The sequence below is a fragment of the Passer domesticus genome, chromosome 22 (genome assembly GCF_036417665.1).
Source record: "Passer domesticus isolate bPasDom1 chromosome 22, bPasDom1.hap1, whole genome shotgun sequence".
In the NCBI taxonomy this organism is placed as follows: Eukaryota; Metazoa; Chordata; class Aves; order Passeriformes; family Passeridae; genus Passer; species Passer domesticus.
The window spans coordinates 2,340,218-2,357,819 of NC_087495.1; the positions used below are offsets into that span (position 1 = coordinate 2,340,218).

The 17,602-nt window shown below is 48.0% G+C and overlaps 1 protein-coding gene across 24 annotated transcripts in view; it reads right to left on the minus strand.

Moving 5' to 3' along the window:
* EIF4G3 (eukaryotic translation initiation factor 4 gamma 3) overlaps nt 1-17,602 on the minus strand; it is a 140,908-nt gene that overhangs the window by 43,856 nt on the left and 79,450 nt on the right. For 17 of the 24 annotated variants that reach the window (XR_010350110.1, XM_064397054.1, XM_064397053.1 and 14 more), the window contains 5 exons: nt 16,813-16,992; nt 15,734-15,848; nt 12,390-12,490; nt 9,572-9,694; nt 4,872-5,007 (listed from right to left, as the gene is read on the minus strand). Coding sequence is in view for 23 of the 24 variants with exons in the window: in XM_064397054.1 (XP_064253124.1) it covers nt 4,872-5,007; nt 9,572-9,694; nt 12,390-12,490; nt 15,734-15,848; nt 16,813-16,992 (655 nt within the window). In the remaining variant the exon portion in view is untranslated. The remainder of the gene's footprint in view (nt 1-4,871; nt 5,008-9,571; nt 9,695-12,389; nt 12,491-15,733; nt 15,849-16,812; nt 16,993-17,602) is intronic. The other 7 variants (XM_064397051.1, XM_064397043.1, XM_064397041.1 and 4 more) reach the window with 2 other exon arrangements.

A 17,602-nucleotide genomic window follows, 5' to 3' on the forward strand; every position in this document is an offset into this window, starting at 1 on the left:
CTGCTTCCCACTCCTTTGCTACTAAAGTATGAGCCATTATCATTTAGGATCTTGCAGGAACACTGGACTTCTTCAGGACATGGTTATACCAGCAGAAATAATTCTGGAGAAGCCAAAGGCACAAACCTGCTCTTCAGATTAGGAAGTCAAAGGCCACAACCAACTGCAAATCATCAAAATTCAGGCAGAACTGAACAGGTTTGGCTCTGCTGGATTTCCATTTGAGGTTTATTCAACAGCTCAGCTGAAGGGAAAGGGTTTTTGAAGGAGAACCAAAGGGTTTTTGAAGGAGAATCCATTTGAAACTGCCTGGAGCATCAAATCCCACCTTTAGGAATAGCTGGAGCAAAAGTGAGCTCTGCCTGCAGCCGTCAGCAGCCCCAGCAGCATTACAGAGGCCCATGGCCAAAGCAGTAGTTTATCAGCCTAATGAGGCACCCAGGGACATGGCTTTGGGGCAGGATGACAAGTGAGGAAAGAGATGGGAAAGAGTATCCCAACAGCTGATTTTGATTCTGGAGGCTCCGTGGAACAAAAAGGATGCAGGAAGTGGTTTGGAAAAAGAAAACACATCACCTCTGATTTCTGGAACATCCTTTGCAGGAACTCCTGAAGCATTCCTGACATTTACAGCTTGCTATAAACAGCTGCCTGCATATTCTCTCCCCGAGTCAAAGGAGAATGCTCAAAAAAACCCCAAAAAACAACCCAACCAAATGCATTTGAAGTGTTAAGAAAATAATTCTGAGAGATAAAACCAGCACAAATCCACAGCTGCATTTGAAACCAGAGGTTTAACTCCCTTCCTTCAAACCACACCTTGTCTGGACAATGTTCTCATCATGGATACAGGTTGTGTGTGCAAAATCCCAGAGAAAAGTGGTTTGAGGAGGGATTTCAGAAAATGAGGAGCAGATTTGGCTAATGAGAAGCAAATCTGAACTTGAACCCCCATCCCAGAGAACAAATCTCCAAGTCCTGGCAGAGGAGGACTCATCCCTGCCAACTGTTACAGAGAGTCACGTGAACAACTCACAGTTGGGGAGGGGAAACAAAAATCAACGCAATTCATCCCAACTGGATCAAATCCTTCTTCCTAAATATGCTGAGATCATTCCTCGTGTTGTATTTAGAAAGTATTTACAGGAAGTGCTGGCTGTTCCAGGGGAAATATCAAGAGACTTTTTAAAAAATTTCCCGATAAATACAATTTTTGCAAAATTATTCCTTAAAGATTCTTTCACTTAGCCAGTGGGACAGAGCCCACTGCCTGCTTCATGGAAGAGCCATTGCTGGGCTGCTGGGTGGTCCCCGTGGCACAGGCTGGCCAGGGCAGTGCACGAGGAAGAGTTTACTGGATACAGGAATTTGTTCCTGCTCTGTGGTGTTTATCTGACAATAACTGCTGGGCTCGCTGCCATTTTTCCATCTTTTGTCCTGATGCAAACACTCACGAGGTGGCACCAGGACTGACTCAGTGTCAGCAGAGGGGCTTGGAGCTTTCCAAACTCCGGGGTCTGACATTCATCTGCTTTCCACAAACCATGTTGCACATTCTTCACGTCTGATACATTGCAAGATTTGGAAAGAGGTTTAAAAAGAGGATAATACTACTCCAAACATCCCCTCGAACCTCTGCAAGTGGAAAAAATGTGGGCAGCTGTGATTCCATGCAGTTCTATCCCACTGCACCTCCTGCACCAGCCTGGCCAGCAGCCAGGTTCCACAGGCTTGGCCACTGGCTTGACCTGGATTCTCCAGCAGTATCCTCCCCTCTCCTCTGTCAGCCTGGCTGCTATGGACACACCAGGGCCATCTCCAGGAACCAGAACTTGCACCTAAATAATGTGATTCTTCAAGGTATAAATAGTAGCAATTCCTATACCTGGTCCACTGGAAGTGTCCCTGCCATGGCAGCGGGGTCAGAGTGGAAGGAGCTTTAAGGTGCCTCCAACCCAAACCAATCTGGGATTCTATGAAATGCCAAAGGCTCGTCTTTAAAAAAAACCCAACCACAGATATAAATAATGCAACCTCAGGAATGAGTTCCAGAGCGAGCCACCAGGGATTGCAGATCCTGGTCTGCCAGCAGAGCACACGGCTCTGACCCTGACCCCGATCCCGATCCTGACCCTGAGCCCAGCACCCCGATCCTGACCCTGACCCCGAGCCCAGCACCCCAATCCTGACCCTGACCCTGAGCCCAGCACCCCGATCCTGACCCTGACCCCGAGCCCAGCACACCAGCCAGATGCTGCTCCCAGTTAGAAACAGCTGCACAAGCAGCACTGGGTGTGACAGAACCACAGTGAAACCTGATTCCAAACTTCAACAGCTGCCAAAGGCACAGGAGAGGAAGGGCACGGGGAGATCTGATCTGCAGGATGGACAGGGCAGAGGGGACTTTGGAGGAACAACACTGGTTTGAATGAACACTTCAGCCCTATCTGTCACTGCTCTTGTTTTGGAAGCAAAAATCCCTCAACATCAAAGTGAAAAATCAGTTTGATACCTTGGCATGGATTTCTGAACAGATGTGCCCCCCAAAAGTCATTAGTTCATTTAAATATTATTAACAGGCTGTGTTAATTACTGACACCAACCCCTACACTGCCCTGCTCTCCCAGCCATGGTTGGGTGTTATTCCAGGGCTTTCCCTGCAGTGCTTACATAAATGTGCTCTTTGGCAATTTTTGGACTGGAACAAATGTTTGACTCTTTCTGGGATGGAACAGAGATAAACACAGGGAAGCTCATCAGTGTTAAACCCCAGTCAAGCCCTGCTTTATGTTTAAACCAGCACTGTCAGAGCTGTGTAACTAAGCAAACACACTTACTTCCAGTTTACAGCTGCCTACAAAGGGATTAATTTAAAGAGAGAGAAGAGGGATAAGACCCACTTGTCCTGGAAATCCACATTTTCATACACAGAGATGAAATACTGTGATGGAGAGTGCTGGATTGTTCAGGGATCAGAGTTCAAGGAGTTCCTGGACATATGATTTAGTGGTAGAGGTGGTCCTGTGAGAAGCAGGGGCTTGGGCTTGGTGATCCTTACAGGACCCTTCTGGCTGGAGATGTTCTGTGACTCCATGGCTTGACAGCTCAGCCCCAGGCGCAGATGCACTTCAGCCATCACCAGGGCCACCAGGTGACCACGTGGTGTGCTCAGAGGAGGTCCCTGGCAGCAAGAGGGACCAGGGAATGTTGGCAGAGGGGACACACACAGAAGAGCAGCTGTGCCAGAGCTGGGCAGCACCAAACAGGCAGCACAGCCTCAGCAGAGCCAAAGGACATCAGACACACCCATGCCTTGTTCAGGGGACACTGGGGACATTGGAGGTTTGCACCAACATCTAGACAGAGCCACAGCCTGCCTAAAGTGGGAGATGGTACCAGCCCAGCCCAAAAAGGTCCTTTTTCAACCTTTTACAACCAGTTTCTAGACACTGCAGCAGTTTAAAGGCACTGGAAGAGGGAGACCCCAATGTCCACGCTGTGGCTGTAAGAGCAACCCCAGGGACACCATCCTTGTTCCCCAGCAGTGACTGTGCTGGGATCTGCAGCACCACAGATGTTGGTTTGGCCCCTTCTCCAGGGCTGTGCTCCTCTGGGGCTTGGTTTTCCTCTAGCAAACCTCTCCCAGGGAATATACAACAGGACAAGAGGAAATGGCCTCAGGTTGTGCCAGGGGTGGTTCAGGTTGGATTTTGGGAAAATTCCTTCATGGAAAGGGTGGCCAGGCACTAACCTGGGCAGTGGTGGCATCACTATCCCTGAAAGTGTTAAAAAAAAAAGTGGATGTGACACCTGGGGACATGGTTAGTACTGAACATTGCAGTGCTGGGTTGGACTCGAAGATCTGGGAGGGCTTTTCTGAATTTGGTGATTCTGTGAGTCTGGATAATTTGAAATAAAAATCCCAGCACTCCATGACACTCTGGATACTCTGAAATAAAAATCCCAGCATGCCATGATGTCCCTGCACGTGCTGCTCCAGGCAGAGCCCAGGAAGCTGTGATGCCACGGGTGGAACTGGGAAGCAGACAGTGGTGTCAGCTCTGTACCCCAGCAGCCATCCTGCTGCCACACATCAGGAACTGCAGCTTCCAGTGGCTGCAAATCCCCATGTGGGAACAGCCTGGGCCTGCTCTGTCGCCTCCTGGGACAATTCCCTGAACAGCTTAAAAAAATCTCCCTTCCAATGTATATTATGGAATATCCTGAGCTGGCAGGAACCCATCAGGATCATCGAGTCCAACTCTTGGCCCTGTGCAGGGACCCCCAGGATCCCATCCTGTGCCTGAGAGTGTTATCCAAGGAAATGGAATTTTAAGAAACTCTTTCCATCTGTGCCATTTTTACCAAAGTCAGCAAAATCTGCTATGTGCCTTATGAGACACTTGGCACACTAATGGGTTTTTTCCTAGTTAATGTTGCCCATTCCTACAGGACTGGACACACAAGCAGCTCTGGGGAAGCCATATGATCCTCTGGATCCATGCCACTGCTGTGGCTAATTATCCAAATGATCCAAAGCCTCTCTGGCCAAAGCGTTTCCCTGACAACACGCTGGCTTCTGGAGGATGGCACTTGGGTGAGGGGAGTTTCTTCCTTCTGTGTGCTCTGAAACAACGTTTAGGACACAGAAGATTGAAGACAATTATTTTTAACCAGTTCCACATTAGCAAATTCCAATTAATTGCCTTAGCAACACACTTTAAATGTTCCACTGGAGGAAGAGAAGTTCCTCCCCTCCTATTTCTGTTGCCTGCTGGTCTCCCTGCCAAAAATATTCCAACTAAAACAAGAAAGGAGGGGAAAAAATAAATGGTTCAAAGTACTGAGGGAGGAAATGTCCATGAACCGACCTTGTCTGGAGGCGGGGGCCGCGCTGCCGGCGGCGCTGCCGGAGGGGTGGGAGCTCTCCAGGGCCCCCAGCGCCGGGGGAACGGGCTCGGGGAGCTGGCTGGGCACCTGCTGGGGGGGAGGGACAGCAGCGTCAGCCTGGGGACATCGACAGGCAGCAAGGGCAGATGAGGCAGGGTGGGACGGAGGGGAGAAACCAAAGGTGGGGAGAACAGAGAGAGAAAATAGAGAAATGATATACAGGTCAATTGGATAAATCCAAGAAGTTCATGGGAAAGGGAGGGAAAGGCAGCAGGAAAAGGGGAAGGAGATGCTCCCTGTTAGGAACAGCAAGGAAGGGACAGCACAGCACCAGTATCAACGTGCTTTGCCCTCCCAACACCCCTCCATGCAGGACACACACCACGGCTCCTGGATGCCTCTGTGACTCCAGCTCACCTTTGGGATTTGGCTCCTTTCTCTACTGATCCATGATTTCAACCCCCTTAGAGATTTAGAGCTATTGATTGACTCCTCTGTGTACTTATCACAGCTGATGTGTGCAGGACAGGATGAACAGTGGACAGATGTGTCTGCACACACAGCACTCCTCATCCCAGGAGGAAAATCATCCCAGACTGGGAGTGCTGGGATGAAAAACATCCCCCAACACCCCCTAAAAGCAGCCTGGGGGTGGGACCTGCAGGGCAAGAGGAGAATAAAACCAGCTGGGCAGCAATCTGAGGGAGACTCCCAAAGAACGTGGACTGAGATTCTCTGTATGGAAGAACAAATCCAAAAGGCCTGCAAAGACTGAAGGAAGACTGAAGGAGCCCCAGCCTGTGGAAGACACACATATTTCAATTATCTCCCACCAAACACTCACTTGTGCTCAAGAAAGTTTGCTAAAATCCTTTGTGTTTAGTCTCAGAATTTAAGGAAGACCAAGTTAGTGCTCCAGACTCGAAGGTGAAAATTTGTTGGAGTGACCACAGACAGGGCAAGGCAGCTGGTCACAAAATCCCCTTAAATACACACTGGGGACCAGGCACAGAAGAAAATAGGGCTAAATTTTAACTTCCTAATCCCAAGTGGAAAGCCAGGCAGCTCCCTGCAGGTGTCTGCTCTCACCCATTTCCACATCCATGAACTTCTCTGAACATCTACAGGAAAAGGACTTTTTAATCACTCCTGATTGCAGACAGGCTCTCGGAAATCCATGCAAAACTTATTTCCCTATAAAAGGAAATGCTCTGGCCACCTGCTTCTCTTCCTGTGACTCTTTTTTCCTCCCATCTCCAACTTTTTGCCTATTGCATCTGAACAGTGCAGGATAAAGAGGGAATTCTCTCCAAGACACTATTTTTCACCATTTCAGGAAGATCAGGAAAAAGCACATCTGGAAAAATCAGAATGAAGATTTAAGTGGGGGTGAAGGGTTGAAGTTGTATTTGGGATTGCTCCTCTTTCAGGAATGAGCCTGACAGATGGACTGGAGAATGGATGAAGAACTGCAGCCCAGCCTCCAGCCAAAGGGAAGAAGCCAAGGAAAACCCAGCTTTATAAATGAGCAAATTTCAAGAACATTTTCCCCTCGCCCTCAGTGATCAAGACTTTTATTTTATAAGAAAATTTACGGACGAAATAAGTGTGGAAAAAGGAAACTGTGATAAGAACCACAGGAACCTGAGCAGAACAGTGAAGAAGAAACCTGTGAGCTTAGAAACTTCTTGGGTCAGGAAATGTATTTCCTTAAGAAATGTGGAAAACATTTATTTTGTGGGAATGATATTGCAGATGAAAAAATGGTCCTTATGCACTGAGCCTTGCAGCTGCAAAATGGAGCATTTAGAGAGATTTTATGCAAAAAAAATCCCACTGAAAATTGCTCCTCTGATTTATGATGCTCCAAGGGTTGCTCTGGGTTATTCTATCCCACCACGGCCTGGACACTGAGCAAACACAACTCTGACAAACTTACTGAGACTAGGAATAGTTTGGCAGGAAAAAAAAAGTGATCTTCTGTGGAAGCTAGTGCTGAGGCAATATCATAATCAGATTCTGGCCCTGGGTTTTCCTTCTCTTCCCAGCAAAAATCAGAGTGAAAACAGTGTCCTGCCAGAAATGGATAAATCATACCATGTACCTCCAGCTTCTCTTGCAGGAGCTTTAAAACACTTTACTTGCTCAAAAGCAATTAAAATACACTGCAGAATACAAACTCCACCTAAAGCACTTTTTGGTCAGTGCTGCTGAGTAAAAGTTACAGGAATGGCTCAAACCATGCAGCTCATCCTGGCAGCAATGCTCATCTTCTGCACAATTCCAGTAACTTTTTGATGTTAATCACAATTCCAACAATTTTTTGATGTTCAGCACTTAATCTACTGACAAAAGAGGGTGCTTTGGGCTTGTGTTAGCTAAGTTTTGGTTTATTTGAGTCTGTTAATAGAGTAATTCCAATCTAAAGAAAAAAAAGAAAATTTGGAAATGATTATTATTATAAAAGGGTTTCTTTTTCAAATGCAGAATTTGGGACAGGGAGTGGTCTCCAGCACTTCCTGAGGACTTCCTCTGTGTTTGTGCCATTTAAATAATGAGATAGCAGATTCAGAGAAAGAAGTTTTATTAGAATTTGCTATAATTCTAAAAATCTCCTTGGACTGGGAGTCACTTTGATGCTGCCTTGTCAAGCCCTGAGGCTGCACACTCACATTTTGAGTGCTCAAGCAGTGAAATCTCCCTGAGCACCCTGGGGAGCAGAGTTTGGTCCAGGGGGGTGAGCAGGATTTGGGGTGAGCAGGATTTGGGGTGAGCAGGGTTTGGGGTGAGCAGGGTTTGGGGTGAACAGGGTTTGGGGTGAGCAGGGTTTGGTCCAGGGGGTGAGCAGGATTTGGGGTGAGCAGGGTTTGGGTGAGCAGGGTTTGGGGTGAACAGGGTTTGGTCCAGGGGGGTGGAACAAACACAGCAGCTCTGCTCCCTCTGTACTGTCCCAGGAGCTGCCCCAGGTCAGGAGCATCTCAAAAGTTATGGCTGAATATTGAAAATTTACTGACTTGAGCCTGTTCAAAACAGTACCACCCCCACTACTGCAATTCCTGAGCACAGTTATTAAGACACTATTTAATTTCACCCAAGATATTAAACGTGCTCCGAAGACTTGATTTAGAGAAGCTGTTGGGACAATAATGTTGAATTTCCTGGCTTAAGTGGGCTTAAATTTTCAGTTGTGTTACACTAATGAACTTATTCTGGTGAGCCCAATTTCAGAGCTCTTCTGTGATTACCAAAAGTGGTTCCAAGCACCTAATCAAAAGGAAGGCTGGATATTAAACAATGGAATATTTGCATACCTTGGAGGAGGTGATTGGACATCACTGCTGTGCTCTGCATATAAATTACAGCTGATCAGAATTCAGGCCTACTAACCTCCTCTTGAAACACATTTATTTCCTTCTGTTTGACTTAATTGTAGTGCCTTAAAATAGGTTTGAGAATGTAAGAATGATCAGGTAAGTGCCTGGATTCACTGCACTGTGCAGGAATACCACGGGAAATCCTGGCTGGTTCCAACTCTTCCCACTTCCAACGGGGAAGGTGAGGCAGAAAGAAGAAATAAATGGGGAGATGATCTCACCAAGACTCCCATGCTTGGCATCTCTACTGTCTTCTCTGATGGAAAGAAGTTTACCTGGTGCCTTGCTGCTGCTCGTCCTGGATGGGGACCAGAGGAGAAAACTGGTGACAAAGCACAAGGTGGTGCCTTCAGGGGACACAAGGGTTGGACTCAGCTGGGAACAGCTGAAAGCTGAAACCCTGCTGCTCCCAGGGAGGGATCTCCAGGCCAGGCTCTCACTTCACCTCAATGATCCAGTTACAACTCCCTGGAATCCCCAGCTCCCACTCCAGCACAAGCAGTGCTCCCAGACAGGGCTGTGCTCCTGCACAAGACTCTCAGCAGAAAATCTACTCCCACATGGGGAGGAAAGGAAGGTTTGAGCTCAGGAAAAGCTGTTTCACCTTAAAAGCTTCCAAAAGCTGGTGACATCAAACAGGGAAGAAGGTGGAAGAAGAAGAAATCACATCCCAGCACCAGCTCTGCTCCACAGCCCAGCCATCAGCTGGAGAACCTTCCTGACCTCTAACCAGGGACTTAAAGAGGTCAGACCCAAAGGTGCATGACAAGAAGGGATTTAAGAGCTACAGAAAATGATTTGGAGTATTAATCATTTTTCTCTCACCAGCAAAATGCATTGTTAAGTTTGAACACCTAGAGAACAAATGTGTGATAACTTATTACAGTTTTGTGAGAAAATTCCTGAGCTCCAGATCTTGTGGTGACTCTAAAGAGCTGCACAAAGGCAGAAAGAACAGTGATGCAACTGAAGGTCTGTAATAATCACCTGTGTGACATGGACTTTCCTCAGGTGCACAAGACTTAACAGAGACACCTCCTTTCCCACAGATATTCTGGCTCCTCTTTTAACACTGAAAAGCTCTGAAAAGCTGCTGCTGATAGAAAACCAGGGAGGGGAAAGCACAGCAACACTGGGGCTCCACATCGACAAGCTATGCACTGCTAAGAATGATCAAACTCAGGAAAACATCATGGCTGAAGAATATGGATCCTTTGGGAGCATCCAGGTCTCTGAGATGGTCAGAGGTGTGAGGGAGAGGCACAGCAAGGCAAAGGTCTTGGGGGAGGAATGCAGCCCTTCCTTACCTGAGGTGGAGTCGGGGTGGAGCTGGGTCTGACGATGGGGGGGGTGGGGTTCCTGCTGCCCCCTCCAGACATGATTTCTTCTGTTATGTCTTTGCCTCCCTGGTTTGGATCCCGGATTCGGATCTACAGGATTGAAAGAAGTGCAATAACAACAAAGGAATAATTCCCACAAGTGTTCCTGTTACTGCTGTCCTGGTGGAGAGCAGCGTGGGCAGCACCAGTTCCCACCACACCCAGCAGGAGATGCTCTGGGATGAGCTGCTGCTCAGCAACACTGCGATGTGGCTTGTTGCCATGGCTTGGAATGCATGGCATGTCATCCCTTCATCAACACCTAATTTAATCAAAACCTAATTGAATCATCAACCACACCAGTTCAGTCTAAATATGTGCACCCTGTACTGCAAAAGACAGGCTCTGCTGCTGGAACGTGAGCTTCCTGCAGCTGAGGAGAAGTGGGAGACAGTTTAGGTACAATCTAAGCTTGCCCAGTAGTGGAAAGGGCAAGAATGGAGAAAAGGCTGTCTTTTGCCCTGACAGGAAACTCCCTGACCTTGCCAGCCCAGCTTCTGGAAAAGGGGGAAAGCAAATCAGTAAATCAACCTCAAGTTCCACCAAAACAAAGGGAATCAAACAAAAATACTGAGTGGAGGAAAGGGAAACTGAAAGAATAAACTCAAGTCCTTAAAACTCTACAGCATTTAGGAAAAAAGTGGCATTTTTGAGTCTCTTTACAGCACCAAAATGGGAAGAAAAAATATTTTCCAAAATAAACCACTCCTGAACACTCACTGAATCCTCAACTGACACTTGAGCCAATCCATGTCCCTGACCAGGGGGAAGAGCCAGCATGTCTGGGATAATGTGGAACAGCTTTTCATCTCCAGTGGAAGAACTGGAGATTCTGACAGCCCTGCAGACAGAGTTCTGTGTATCTGCCCACCTTCTCCAAAGCTCTTGGCTGAACTCAAGGTTAATTCCATGCAGAAATCCAAGCAAACAACTCCATACAAATCAAGACACCATCACCCTTCCCAGGGCAGGGGTTCTGCTGGAAACCACCCTGTAATGGCCCCATGGCAGGGGGTGGGAATGGTCCTGCAAGTCCTTCCAAGCCAGCCCTTCTGGGATTCTGGGCTATAAAATTGTAACTGCAGCAGGGTTTTGTGACTTGTCAAACCCAGTTTGGTGGGATGGTGGCTTCACTCTGTTTGTGAACACACAAACACACACACTGTACTCAGGATGTTGAGTCTGGGCTTTTCTTATTTTTGATAAGAGAAGGGTAAATGAAATATTTTAGAAAAAATATATATTTTTTGCTAAAATATTTCATTAGCTACAGCAACAAGGACCTGAGAGTTGGCACTAATTCCTGCCCTCTCCTCTGCCTGACACAGAGTCCATGGCATTAAAAACAAGATTTCCCTGCCTGCAAGGGAAATTTGTAGTACTCAAATACTCAGCTCATGGTGGATGTGGGCATGTGCACATTAATACATTTAATTTTTCTCATTTCTCCAGTTGCAACACCAATTACCAAACTGAAACAGCACATTCAGAGACAAGCATCTCGGGCATTTAAAATCCCTTTTCTGCCTCAAAGAACGAAGCTTGGCTGGCATGGAACTGCCTTAATCCCAGCTGAGCGTGTCTGATCAGCTCTGCATTTCAATGGCATCAGGGATCTGGGCATGTCGTGTTTGGGATGCTGAAAAGAGACTCCTGGGGACTGAAGAGGTGACAAAAAAGCTGCTGAGAGCAGCCACCAAAAAGGCCTTTCCTGCAGGCACAGCTCACACATTGTTCAGTTCTTCCGGTCTCCCAAATCAAGTGTCACCCCAGATCACCCCTAAAACTCCAAAGATGCAAATATTCTGCATTTTGAGACATGTCCAAGTCTTTTATCCTTTTCTACCCCCAGGAAACTGTTCTTTTAATGTTTCCAAAACACTCTCAACACAAATACTGCTGTAATTTTCTTTTCAGTCCTTTACAAATGATTCATTCACAAGTTCAAGCCCACATCATCTTTTCCTGGTTAAACCTTACATTCCCCCCCTACACCTCCACTGTTCCCCACCATCCACCTGTAGATGGGTTTCAATTCCACTCATCTGCCTCTCAAATTCCTCCCCAGAAAGAGAGGGAATCTGCTGTTCAGACCCATGTCCACTTTAATAATGTGGTCAGGTTATTTCAAACCTGCAAATACATCCACAACTTTCTGGTTTTCCACCTTTTTCAAGGCATAATATTCAATAATTTCTGATTTGCCACTTTGAACCAATTCCCAACATTCTCCAAAACTGTTGAGTGCACTCATTCCCTCCTGGCTTTTTGGGAGCACTTAAAGCAGCAGCACAGGTGAGGATTCCAGGCTTGGGGAGACCATGCTGCTTTTGTTTATGTTTATTTAAAACCAGAATAATTATTTTCCTTTTTGATTGGCTGAGATGTGACAAACTCAGAGTGGACATGCCCATAGAGAAATGGAAAACAGCACTGTGCAATGCTTAATTACATTAATCTCTTTGGGAATCACAAAATGACTGCTTTGGGATGGAATGGACCTTAAAGCTCATCTTAGAGCAGGGGCAGGAACACCTTTCACTGTCCCAGGCTGCTCCAAGCCCCAGTGCCCAGCCTGGCCTTGGACACCTCCAGGGCTCCAGGGGCAGCCACAGCTGCTCTGGGCACCCTGTGCCAGGCCTTCAGTGAAGGTAAAGCTCAGGTTTAATCTGAAGCACATCATCCATGTCCTTGCAGCTCCCACCCAGGCCAGAGCCCAGGCTGAGCCCCCCAGAGCCCCACTCACCGTTTTCTTCTCTCTCTTGGCAGGCGGCGGCTGCTGCTGCTGCGTAGGCACAATGATGGGTGCAGACTGGTACACGGGCTGGCTGGGGTAGAAGGGTGTTCCTGGGGCAGCAACAACACAAACCACACGGACAAGGTCAGCTCAGGACACACAACCAACACCTGAACTGCAGCTGGCCAGAACTTCCAACACCCCTCTGGGAGGGCTGTGTTTGCTTGGCTCCACTGCCACTGGACAGAAGCTGATGCTCCATCAAGACAAGAGATTCAGTCACCATTTCTTATTTGATTTCCTTAACCCAAAAGTGGCCATGTACACCATCCATTTCTGAGAGGCTATGGACACCACAGAGGCACTGCCAGACCATCTCTGGGCTCCTCTGCCTGACAAACAGGAAGGTTTTCTGCTGGATTTGCTGCTGGTTTATCAGGGGTTTTCTGCCTTTGTAGAGAAATTCAGTCTAAGCAATACAAACAATTTGCGAGGTCAACTGCAACCTATTTGGAAGCATAACCAGAAAATTTAATTATGAGCAATGTTCTTCTCATGCTGCAACACACAAAAAGCACGACCACAGTTGATGAGTGCAGAATTACACCACGGTGCTGATCACATTCCTAACAGCCAGTGTGGATCATTATGGTTTTCTCAGTGGGATGAGAGTGGCTCAATGAATACCCAAGTGCTTTAAGACCATGCCAGAGACCAGGGTGGCAGAGCAGAGCTGCCTCCTGCCCATGGATCAGGTGTCAGGGGAATGTGTAAGGTGCTGCTGGGTGCTCTCCCTTCTAGGCATGGATGCTGGATGAACTGAGTGCTTGCACTTGCCTCTGGCACAATCTGATCTATTCTTCAGCTGAACTAACCTTTAACAGGGCATGAAAACCTGGATTGTGTCTGTAACCCAACCGGGGGTCGCTGGATCTCAGGCAAAGGGTGAAATCCAAGAAAGCAAATTAAACCAGCTCAGCACAGCCTGATTTGCAAGTCCAAGGATGCATTCCTCCTGCTGAGAGCTGGAAAGCCCCAGCTCAGAGCAGGGTCCCTGTCTGCATCCTCAGAGAGGGAACGTTTCCTGTGCAAGCAGGGAGCACTGCATGGCAGCAAGGAGCTCAAAGTGCCACTCCTGGGTGGGCTGAATCACTCAAGAAATATCTCATTTGGAATGCCAGGGTCAGCAGAGACATTTCAGATCTGGCTTCAAAGTCTCTATCAGCATCTCTGCAGACTGGGAATCAAAAACAACAGCTGTGGCTGCCCCTGGATCCCTGGAAGTGTCCAAGGCCAGGCTAGACAGGGCTTGGAGAAACCAGGGGTAGAGGAAGGTGTCCCTGTCCATGGCAAGGGGTGGGACTGGATGGGATTTAAGGTCCTTCCAAGCCAAACCATCCTGGGATTTGGTGGTTCTATGAACCCTGCTGCTGAGCAGGTGTCCAAGCAGAGCCTGGGTAAGATGAGGGAGCAGGGGAAGCCTGGGATCCTGCAAGGTGTGAATTCCCTTCACTGGTAGTCTCCTAGAAACCAGATCTAACCACATCACCTGCAGTGTGATCCCTGCTGGAGAGGCAGCTCCAGAAGAACTCAGGGAACAACTCTCCCTTTATGAAAAGTACTTTTAAAACCCAGATCCTGAAAAGAGTAACTTCTGGGAAGAAACAGCTTCTGTGACAGGCCAAGTGCATTTGTCTGTGCCACACTCTCTGCTCTGCTCCCTGCCTTTGATCCCTTCCAGTTCTTCAGCACCCAACTTTGATTCTCTCTCCTACCCACTGATCACTTCAAGGCCTTTCCCAGTGTTGTACAGAAACTCTCTGACATCAGAGAATGATCAGCTGCAAAACTGAGTTATAAAATTACACTGTCCATCTTCAGAGGTTTTGTCTTCCACTGTATTTTCCCTCATCACCTTCTTCAGGTCTTGCCCAACTGCAATGGTTTTGATATCCAGCAGCCACGCTGGCTACAAGTCCTGTGGCTGGTGGAAAAGGCACTGCCAGCAGCATTAGCCATGCCTGGACTGTAGATTTTGCTGCTCCCCAAACCTGGCAGCACCTGGAGAGGGGCTGAGCATTCCCAGTCCCTCCACACAGCAAGGCAGTGACAGGAGGGAAAGGTGGGGAAGCACAGGCAAATCCCTGGAGAAACCTTCCCTGCCTGGAGAACTCTGCAGGACAGAGAGCTCTGGCTTCACCCACTGATGCCCACAGGTGCAGCAACCTAAAGCTGGGACTGAAAGATTCCAATATTTTCTGCAAAAAACCAGGTGCTTCCAGGAGAGGAAAGGAGCTGGAAATGAACCTTTTCCTAATTACAGGAGTGAAGACAGATAAATGGCACCAAGCAAGCAGGAAGCAAGAAAGCAGACCTGTAACAGAAGAAAAAATGAGGAATACTGGGCAATTTCCTCATCTAGTGGATCAGATTTGAAGAACCATTACAATATTTCTTCTATTTTCTTTAGGATCAACCACCAGGAAGTAGCTGCCCCAAATTACCCTCTCTCCTATTCTAAAATTGCATTACCAGGTTCAAAGGCTTCATGACAACCTTTCAATAATTCCCATGAGTTCCACACAGACCAGATAAATAAGAGAAGGAAAAGAGGAAAAATAAGAGACCTTTTTGAATTATGCACAGGGAAGCTACCGGGTTTTTCTCTCCCTCCAAAGGGATTTCTGTGTGTGAAAAGCAAACTGCAATTCTGCCAAGGCAGCAGGGCTGTTACTGGTCAGCCTGGAAGGGAATCAGTCACCCCAAGGCTCCAAAATTCCAACAGAGAATTCCCTTGGGAGCCTGAGAATATCTCTGCCCCCAACAGGCTGCAGAATGTGAGTGGGCAGGGAGCAGTGAGTGACCAAATGCATGAAGAGGCCAAGTTTTGGCCTCTGCAGGGGTTACAGACTCTTCCACTGGACTAAAGGATCTTTGCAGCATCAATCCAGGGAAAAACCCACATGGCTTGTTCTTATCCCCCAGCACACACCAAACAAGAAACACTGGGATAAGAACTCTTAACTGGCAATGCCAGGCATGGCACAGGGAAAACCAGGACTGCCAAATGTACCCACAATACCTGAGCAAATAATAACGACTGAGCAGGGACTAATCAGCCCCACTGCTGGTCACAGGCTGGCCTGGGCAGCTGCAGCCTTTCCTGACACAGGCACACAAACAATGCTCTGGGATTTTTCAGGAGTGAATAATCAGGGCTGTGACACCACCAAATTTAGCAGCTATTTGAAGTTCAAACAAATGCTAATCCAGCTTGTTATTATAAATCTTCAGCTTGACAACAGAAAAACACAGCAAGAGAAGACTGCAAGCAGTCTCCAAGCAGAACTCACCGTAGGCATTGGGGAACTCCCCAGGACCTGGGCCTGGATAGAAGGGTCCTGGTCCTGGTGGCTGCACAGGATATTGCTGCGGTGGCCCGACGTACGGGGGGCCACTGTGACGATACTGGGGGGACAAAAACAACTGTCACTGCACAAGGACTGGGGCAACCTGGAACTGAGCCCCCCTGGTAACAGGCATCTGATCCTCACGCTGGTTACTGACAGCTTTGGGCATCACAGAATCATGGAATTGTTAAGGTTGGAAAAGATCTTTAAGATCACTGAGTCCAACCATCAACCAGCAGCATCACCACCGTCACCACTGACCATGTCCCCAGGTGCCACTTCCACATGTTCTCTGGACACTTCCAGGGATGGGGACTCCAACACTGCCCCAGGCATCCTCTGCCAGTGCCTGACCACCTTTTCCATGAAGGAGTTTTCCCTAATATCCACCTAAACCTCTCCAAATATTAGTGCCAGTAAGGTAAAGCCAAGGCAGGGAGGACACAGGAGCTGAGGTAGAACAGAGTCCCTGTCCTGAAGGGACCATGTTCGGTGTTATGAGGCCCAAGGTTCTGGAATGCCTGTGGATCTACCAAGTCAAATTAGGTATTTTTTAAAGACTAAATATTTTCCAAGAGCTTGGTTTCCTACTGTGTTTGAGGGAGGCCTGAAAGAGGTGATGGGTTCCTACTGCCTCCATGCACAGAAGAACAAACACTTCATACAGAGAAAGGACAGAGGCTGAACCACAGAATCCTGGAATCATTTGGGCTGGAAAAGCCCCTTACAACCACCAAAGTCCAACTGTTCCTCCAGCACTGCCAAGCCCACCCCTAAACCTTGCCCCCAGATGCCACATCCACACATTTCTTCAACACTTCCAGGGATGCTGGCTCCACCACTGCTCTGCCAATGCCCCATCATCCTCTCCACGAAGGAACTTTTCCCAATACCTAATCTAGACCTGCCTTGGCACATGATACGCAACTACAGCCTGATTTCACAGACACATCCCCACATCCCAGCCCCCACGGAGCAAAGGTGGCTCTGCAGCTCCTCAGGTGCCTGGATGCTGCATTTACCTGTGGGATACAGTACTGGGGGCCCTGAGGCATCGGGTAGGGCATTGGCAGGTGGTTCACCATCATGATGTGCTGGTTGGTTTGGTACACGGCAGTCGGGGTCTGCGCTCCGGGACGGATGGAGGGGCTGCTGTTCTGGATGGTGGCTCTTGGAGGCTGGATCTGAGGCCTCTGAAAAAACTAGGAGAGGAAAGGGAGAGACGAGAGAAAACAAAGAACTGGTCAGACCTCCTGGGAAAGAATTGGAAATAACCTTACAATATTATAGTTATGGTGTTAGTTTCCAGGGGTTGCCACACTTCCAGAAAACTGCAGGACAGTCCGTGGTTCTCTGTGAACAGCAGGGCCATCTATGGCTTTCTATCTTACAAGGCAGAAAGAGGCAAGAAACTTTACAAACTAAGAATTATTAGTTTGCATATCCTGAATTTTACAGCTGAACCTTCAGAGCCAACTTTAGAAAAGAGATAGTCTCATTTTCTTTTTATAAGGTGGGCTGGCTGCTAAAAAAACCCACCTTTATAAATACCCCAGGGAAATAAAACACCAATGTAACTGTTCCAATTTATCTCCAGAGGAGCTAAAAACCCAGAATTTCACGGAGGCCATAGGCACCTCATGCTTCTCCTTCACATCCAGGTCACTTGTCCTGCTCTGTTTTCCAAAGGGTGGCAACCTGGTCCTGAGCCTTGCACCACGCTGGCATGAGGTGCTGCCCTGGCACATGGGCCAGGCCCAGGCAGCCAAGCAAGCCCTGGCAGCAGCACCATGCTCACCCTCCTGTGCTGGG